The 8325-nt window shown below is 40.3% G+C and overlaps 1 protein-coding gene across 1 annotated transcript; it reads right to left on the bottom strand.

Annotated features, from left to right (window-relative positions):
• Nucleotides 1-2544: 2544 nt before the first annotated feature.
• Nucleotides 2545-7506, bottom strand: LOC119138684 (germ cell-specific gene 1-like protein). The gene is made up of 5 exons (XM_037278993.1): nt 7037-7506; nt 6888-6935; nt 5241-5393; nt 3019-3130; nt 2545-2939 (listed from the first exon to the last, which is right to left on the bottom strand). The coding sequence occupies exons 1-5, from the start codon at nt 7335-7337 to the stop codon at nt 2639-2641; spliced, it is 915 nt and encodes a 304-aa protein (XP_037134888.1). The 5' UTR covers nt 7338-7506; the 3' UTR covers nt 2545-2638.
• Nucleotides 7507-8325: the final 819 nt, after the last annotated feature.

Raw genomic sequence — 8325 nt, 5'->3', positions numbered from 1 at the left:
GGAAAACCCATACCAATGCTCCTTTTCCACTGAATGCTACTTACTCACCTCTCCACAATATTGACACTTTTAAGTAATAAAAGGCTGTACAGTATTTGTAATGCCTATCTGTGGTTCCAAGCAGAGGGAGCAGTAGAAATGACAAAAATAAATACACACTTGGGTTATCCTGTTGCTGCTCATTTTTTTGTCACATTCAGCCACACAGAAAAATAAAGAAATTCTCAGCTAGCCATTTTCCCAGTTCATCTATGTCTATGGTGGATGTTCTGCTCAAATGTGGCTAATGATGCACATAGTTCCTTTTTACATATTAGTTCTTAATCTTCATCAAGTGACATCATCCAAGTCCTGTTCCCGAAAAAGCAATGAATATTTGATGCGGCAAACGACGGAGAAGGTTGAGTGAGAGAATCTTTAAATGAGCTCACGTTTGACTGAGTGGTTTTGTATTCTTGAATAATGAATGTGGCTAAATGGATGGAGGTGGTGGAAGTGATGTGGATCACTTGGCCCCTGTGTGTGTGCGCGCAGTTTCTTGGGTCAACACATTTGGGTGGGTGAGAAGGCCAAATGCTCTTTAAAAGATGACAAACCCATACCAGACAAGTTCAGAATCATGCAGGCTCAAGCCAAGTCCATTTATTTTGGGGGGGTTGGAAGGCTTTGTGATACCTAATTACAGGGTTTTATTTTTGCATGTATTTGCACTAGTTTGAAAAGAAATATAAAAGTATTTTTAAAGCAAAAAAGAAAAGAATAAATCTCGCAATCTATTGTTCCCAAAGTCTCGCTGAGCCTATAGCGTTTGATTGCTTTGCAAATATTTTTCAAGGTGACTTTTTCTGGGGGTCCCGGCAGCAATGTGAATCATTTTCAGTTAGTTGCAGAAATAGGTTGCTGTGTTGCACTGTATGTTGACTTCTTTCAAAATGAAAATAAATCCGTAAAACATTATTTTCAATTGTATTTTCATGCATAAGAAGAATTGTTTTTTTTATGAGCTCTGTATTCCAGGACTTGAACTTGATTGAAAATGAAACACAACTGCTAAGACAGGACTGTCATCTAGTGGCCAACGTTGTAAAAACCTCCATTTTAATCTGTAATGGAACATAAATTACAAATAAATAATCCACAAAATACGTATTTCCCAAGGACACAACATGCTCAGTACTCAGTCTAATAAAATATAATTCAGACTTGAACATCAGAAAGCTATTTTCACATATGATTTGAAATGACTTGGTTGTGTTGTACATTGATATAGTAACACAGCAGCCAGATACATTGTAACCCTTCACATTTGGCAGCTTGTGCATTTGCTACATGTTTTCTTGTATACTAGTTCACCAAACAGCGTTGCCCTCATTCATATGAGTTCTAAGACTTTATTTTATTTTTATCATGGAAAGCATCCTGCTGGGCACTCAGCACACACAGCCTGTAGAGACTCCCTCCTTCCGTCTTTTATACACATTTATACGGTTACGAAGGCTGTACAGTAACTAAATCCATTAGTAGACAAGCACATTTTGATGCACTCACAGCAGTTCTGCACTTTTTGATTCAATAAAAAGCAATCGAGTTTTTTTTCGTGTGCCTACATAAGTGCATACTCACCTATGCCGGATGGCATCGGATACACCAATAACTGTAAAAGATCCAATGCAAAAAAAAAGACATTAAGAATTGAAATGCACATCAATTATGATGAAAGTTTCCTTGGTGGAGGTAATGAACATCAAAAGTAATCATTCTAAGACATTTTGATACGGTATATAAATTGGATTAAACTGAGCAAGGGTATATATATAACAATTTACAGGGCAGTGATTATTATTATTATTATTTTAGTTTATTATGATTTTAACTATTACTATTATAATTATTTTAAGTAATCGAGTCATGATAGCCAATAAGCAAAGCAATGTAAGACCATATCAAGAAATAATTAGCTATTGCTGTACATTCCAAGCCCAATTCATCCTTAACACATTTTTTTACAGAATTTGTTTATCAACGGGCCTATTGAACATGTGAAATTTGATGTTGAGGCATGTTGAGTCTGTTAATATGGTTAGCAACTCAGTATACACTACATCCACAAATGCATGCTCGGGAAAGAGTAAACTGCTTGGATAAAAAAGTAACGTTTTTTACATGTATTTAACTTTTAATTTGGAATTGTGCAACAGATGCTCGAGAAGTATTCTATTTTTGTCCGCTTTGTGTAAAATTTCACAGTTTCTGCCAGATGCAAAGTAATCATCTAACTAGATTTTTGCAAGACAAATGCCTATTTTTGTAGTCAGATATATGGATTTGGATATTTTTGTATGATTCATCTGCAAGAATACATCCACATTTAACAATAAACAAACAGATTATTCCTAATTGCTGTATTAGACCAGTTAGCCATGTTGTCAGTGATGTTATAAATGGCCAAGTCTTGTTTTGCTTTTCAGATAAGTGCAGATTTTTTATCACACAGCTACATTATGCTTCCCAGGTTGTTGTTTTTTTGCGACCAAATAATCCAAAGTATAATTCAAAAAAACACAACGTGATGACGTTTAACTCATTCACTGCAAAGTCACGTTTGACAGTGAATGAGTTGATTTCTACCTAGCCCTTTCTAGCAATACTCTTCCCCATGCTGGTCCGGCAGGTCGTTGAGGTCCAAGAAGATGGAGGTATTGGAGAGTTTGCGGTCATTGGACGAAAGGTCCAGCAGTTCCTCTGCAGTACTTGGCATGGAGCTGATGTACATGTCCCACACCTGCTCAGGAGGGTCCAACTCCAACAGCTTCTGCTTGATTTTCAAGTTCTTCTCAATGTTCCTTCGCTTGTGCTTGAATTCAAGGATGGTTTTGGTGTAGCCATTGATAATGGTGACGGAAGATGCCATGCACGCCGTGAATGAACTCCATGCTAATCTAAAGAGGGGTACGATTTCAACGTTACTAACATGGAGCATTTCAATCCATCCATCCATCCATCAATTTGTCGACTCACATGTACGACCAACTGTAATCCCACGTCTGGGGTTTCCAGTCTTCTGGTCCCAGACTGACTGTGAGCTGGAAGGCTGTGGTGAACATCATGTGGGCCACCATCCCCAGCAGGCCTGATGCACACACAAAGAAATGATGCACTTCTCCGGCATCACCACTTCGTGTCAGTATCACATTACATGAAAGAGTGGAGTCAGCGAGCCGCGCTCATTCAGTCATGACGAGAACACAGCACCTAAAGGTTGTCAGAATTAAGGATGGATGTGGTTTGGGGATCTCCCTTTACAGCAGCAGTCAGTTTGTTCAACTTAAAAAGAAAAAAAAAAATATATACGTATATATAAAAATAAAGCAGCTTTTGTCTTGATTGAGGTTGTCCTAGTTAAAAAGAATCTCTAAGGCATTTCTCTACTTCTGTAAGAATATCTACAGCTGAAAATGAATTCAATAAATGATTACATTTCTTTTGAGTATCCCTCTATTAATCTTTCATGCTACTTATTCCATCTGATTTCTGCACTGGTTGGCAGCTGATCCTTACTTAAGCCAATCAAAATGAACTCCCTTCCAGGGATAAATCAATCAACTATTTCATGTTCAAATGACACATGTAGGGACAATTATTCACACTCACATGGAACTAATTGACACAGACCTGATCTCAAATAACAGAGACTGTGAGCCAGAATCTGGCATCACTTCAACATTCTCTAGTTTTTTTATGTTCATATGGTGTAACTTTTATGTTTCTTCTCCACACTCGCAGCACAGACAGTTAAACCCCAAAGAAAGTTTTTATAGTGACAGTAAAGCTGGTCAGCCGAACCACAAGGCAGTAAAAACAGGTCTCTGTATTGTCCTTGCACACGCTCGCATGGATGATTAACAGCCAGTGTAAAAGTAATCATGTGTACTGGAGTTCCTCTTGACTATCATTCCCGCCACCAATCTATTCATTCCATTAAAAAAGCATTTAATAGCTTAACTTCCATGTTGAAACATTTTATAAGCAGATTTGATGCTATGCTTGGAGAAGCCATAAAAGGGAGCTCAACTTACATTTTGATTTTTCTCCACTTAGCTATAAAAACCACAGACACCAAGAATGTATTTATTTACTTGTGCATTTATTAGATGTATTATTCAAAACAAAATAATTTGCTGAAGTTCAACCATCCCCGGAGGTCATTCCAGCTGAACCAAACTGACAATAACAATATTAAATAAGTCGATTGGGATACCTCCTCTGTTTTGATCGGGGACGTACTGTAGTTGCAGCTGAAGTCCCAGAACGTATTGCATAATGGATGAAAAAAGATGTTTTTGTTTTTTGGATGTCAATATTAAAAGCAATTTTGAGTGGAATCGATTCCAATGCGTCGTAAACACTCTGGTGTTGACAAAACAGCAAATTTGTAAGGGAGCGAAGTCTATTAGGCGCAATTATTGCCTGTTATGTGAGCGCGTGTGCTCCAGCAGTGGGATCGTTTGTGTGAAATAGGTACAAAATAAATGGCCTTATGTTTCTTCAAGGTAATGGATGTGCCATCCACTGCGACATTCGGGCTTTTAGCTGATGAAAATTGAGCTCAGAGGGGATTGAATAATAGCCTTTAATAATACGCAATAGATGCAGAAAACAAAAAGGCTTCTTCAAAAAAGACGACAAGGTGAAATCAATCAATAGAACAGTCGGTAGGTGTGTACTGTCCATGTGCCCTTTGCTTTATATTCTAAGGTCGTTCATACGTGAAAGATTCTCCTTCCCAACAACTTATTGACTCAACCCCCACTGGAATGAAGTTGAACTTTCAACCTTGAAAGCACTATAGGATGGCTGTAATGAAACAGACGCAAAGTGTATGTACATCCAATTACAGTTCTTCAATGTGGACTGAAGGGTGAGCAGGAACTCGATTATTTCGCCAATAGTTCTTAAGAAGCGGACAAGTCAATCACACGCAGAAAGTCTTTTGTTTTGGCTAAACACTGCGCCGGTGGTCGCTATATTTTCCCACATCATGAATTCCTTCATCAAGGAAGAAAGGAAGGCTTGGAAAGTGGGACGAAATCCCAGAGGACTTTAACTGGTTTCAGTATTAAGCATGGATGTAAAAATGGTTGTCTTGAAAAGTTACTTTGGAGTTTTTTCTTAGGCTTCAAGAAATACAAATTGGAGTTCATAAAATAAAACGACAGAAAGGAATACACGCTTTGACTTACCTGAAAGCACGGTGAATATGGCAGCGAAGGCATTGAGTTTCAGGCCGTCGATGACGTTGCCAAACTGGCACACTTCTATCCACATGAGGATGCCTCCGGTGGCCAAGAGCATGATATACAGGCACTCTGCGACGATGCACAGCCACAGCACCCCTTCAAGACAGCACCAGAAGAACCAATCATTTCAGCGGGGAAGGCAAATTCAACTTGTTGGAGCGTAGAAAGGTATGGCCCAGTGACTCATGGAGATGGCGAAAGCAGTCAAATGGGAAATGGGAAAGCCAAGACAAATATGCTAAGCAAGGGCAATTGGAGAGGACATGCAAAGAAGCGGCTGGGGTGGTTGAGTAACCCCATATGATTAACCTTCACAGTCATCGAAAGGATGTATGACCCGCAGAGAGACATCCTGCACATCTCGGCATAAAAACCATGTCACCCATTCATCATTCATGTATGGTGCACTTATGTACATCATAGAACAGCATGAAGCGTTTATGAAGTCATTTATCATAAGGTGGACCAGGGAGCGATGCAATGGAAAAAGAGGGCCAATGTGGATGTAGCGTACCTCATTTACCTCATCAACTAAAGCCAGCTGACATTAGTGTGCCAGACAATGAATGTTGTCTGGTCAAAACAGATTGCTGGCCAAAGAATAGACGGAGAGCATTAAGTGTTCCCTGGAAAGCCACGTGCAGCCATCTGGTGTTTTTCTAGTGTCGCTCTCTCCTAAAATGTTGCAGATTGTTTCCTCACTGCTGCAAGAAGGGACCCTGAACATGCCCACATATGCTTAACTTGTGCATTTACCTCTTTGGGACATTCGAACCTTTTTTTTATGCAAGTAAATCGAAGTGAGTTTGTATTTTAGAAAAGTACAGTATCGCTTACCGTCCTCACACCACTCAAGGGAATATGGGAATGCCAAAAAGCAGTTTATGAGTGTTCACACTAACAGAAAAGATTGATTCCAGGCGGCACAGCTGAGGGAACAGATAAGACGAGAGAGAACCAATCGATGGAGGAGATGGATTTGCACCTCCTACCTTGCCGCAGATAAATCAGCGCTAAGTGCTAACTGTGTTGCATTGCTTTGCTTTGGGGTTAAATAAGCAGTGACTTAATGACTTGCTTGTGTTTCAATGATTTGTGATAAACGCTATCAAAAATATCATTGAGACAGCATAGCTTCACAAAAGAAAGTTTGCTCTTATTGGATCAGAGAGCTAAATGGCCAAAGGTGGTCCAACATGCCACCTCCAGGTTCCAAATTGTTCAAAATAAATGTCCTGTTTCTGATTTATTATGTTGTGTCTGATTTGTGTTTTGTTTCTCACGGTTATGTTGCGGTTTCCAGAGAGCAAGGAAGAACACGCTTGGGAGTGATTTCCAATCAACACCTGGGACTGAGTGGATCTCAGTCTTGCATCATTGTTGCTACCATACAATGTGACCGCATGAATTCAAGTATTTAGAAGACGAAGAGGACTTTTTAAGCTCTCCAAGAAGCGGCGGATGATGTCGAACGAAACAAGGAGAGGTAAAACTCATTCTGAGTAAAAGGAAAAAAAAAAGTCTCTTCCTAAAATAATTGTCAAGATGGACTTTGATGTTAATGAGAAGAAATATTCCTTCTCAACTTACCTCTTTCATTGGCAGGTGCAACATAGATGAAATTCCTGCAGTTTTCACCTGCAAAAGAAAAAGAGTGAATTGTTTTCTACTGCTAACATTGATAGTCTGTGTTCTTCACAGTAGCAGAGGTTTCAAATGGCAAGAGAAGCAAAAGTTACCAGTCATGTTGATGTTCTGTTCACAGGAGAACCAGATGCCGGTGTGAAACTTCCTCATGACATATTTGTCCTCGCCGGTCTCCCAGATGTACTGCACCAGCCGCGTGTCGTTCAAATTGGAGCTGTTGAACCTGATGCAGAAAGACTGCTTGGTGGTCACGGGACCGCTGCAGAACGGCTTGACGACCTTGCGCGTGCCAGCGCACCAGTGGCTCGTTCCCAGAGCTGACACAGCGAGGAACAAGGCCAGAAAGTTCAAGGTAAGAGCCAGCGACGCTCTCCGCCGCCGGTCTATTCCCATAGCGCCAGCAAAACAAAGCCCAGGACTGATTTAATCCCAGTGATTTCTTCTCCTCCTCCTCCAATGCTCACACACACAATCCAATCGAAGATCTATCCCTGTTGCTATACGTATCCGCGGCTAATTGCTGTGTGGATCTTCCACACGCCTCTCGCATCTGCTTCTCCTCTGAAGCCCACAGGATCATTTTGTATGGTGCGCTCCTCAGCCCCCACCCTTTGAAATACGCACTCACCCAAGGAGCGACGATGATGACGTGCGCACCACGCAGTCAATAATCATATGCGTGAATACTTTCAGCCTGCATCGCAAGCTCAGATCGAGCACAGTCAGTATGATGGCATATAAACAGACATTTGTTCAAGGCTTCATTTCCCCATCACTAGCTGCAGGCATGAAAACTTCAAATCAATATGAAATGGTCAAAACCAAAAGTCGCATAACAGACTGATGAGAAGTTTTGGCTTTCAATCTTTTTCCTTTTCTCTACAAGATAGTATAAAGAAATAAGTAGAGGTGAGCATCTTGTTACATTACTGGCAAATGACGGAGCGGCAAAATTGATTGACACACCCACCTATGCACTTCCAGCCAGACAGATCTTGGCAGAGCTCATTTTGCAAAGCCCTTTATTGCCTATTAGAAAAATTGCACAAACATTTGATTCCAAAACTTATTTAAATATATATATTTTTATATATATAGATGATGTGATTCGCACCACCGCACGGTAAAGCGCCTGTAAAAATGTCACCGTCCCATCTGGGCCCTAATCCAGCAACTTCTTCAAGGTCATTGGACCTAAAAGCCACATTGAACAAAAGCCATTGTCTGGAAGCTGCCTTACTGGAATGTCATCACATCTTTGCATCATCAGGGTGTTCACTCATAACTGCCAACAGCTTTATGTTTTAGACTGGCCGAGACAGAAAGAAAAAAAACAATTGCTCTATATTGTCTATCATCTTCATTATTAATGACACCATCA

The sequence above is a fragment of the Syngnathus acus genome, chromosome 19, assembly GCF_901709675.1.
Source record: "Syngnathus acus chromosome 19, fSynAcu1.2, whole genome shotgun sequence".
NCBI lineage: Eukaryota > Metazoa > Chordata > Actinopteri > Syngnathiformes > Syngnathidae > Syngnathus > Syngnathus acus.
The sequence above is the reverse complement of the archived record's forward strand: the minus strand, read 5'-3'. Positions and strand labels throughout refer to the sequence as shown.

What these genes read in the sequence shown, in the direction of transcription:
- LOC119138684 (XM_037278993.1), bottom strand. Translation starts at nt 7,337, where the DNA reads ATGGGAATAGACCGGCGGCGGAGAGCGTCGCTGGCTCTTACCTTGAAC. An exon ending in ACAGAACATCAACATGACTG is followed by an intron (nt 6,936 to 7,036) that starts GTAACTTTTGCT and finishes TTTCTTTTGCAG; the next exon opens with GTGAAAACTGCAGGAATTTC. An exon ending in CATATTCACCGTGCTTTCAG is followed by an intron (nt 3,131 to 5,240) that starts GTAAGTCAAAGC and finishes TGTGTGCATCAG; the next exon opens with GCCTGCTGGGGATGGTGGCC.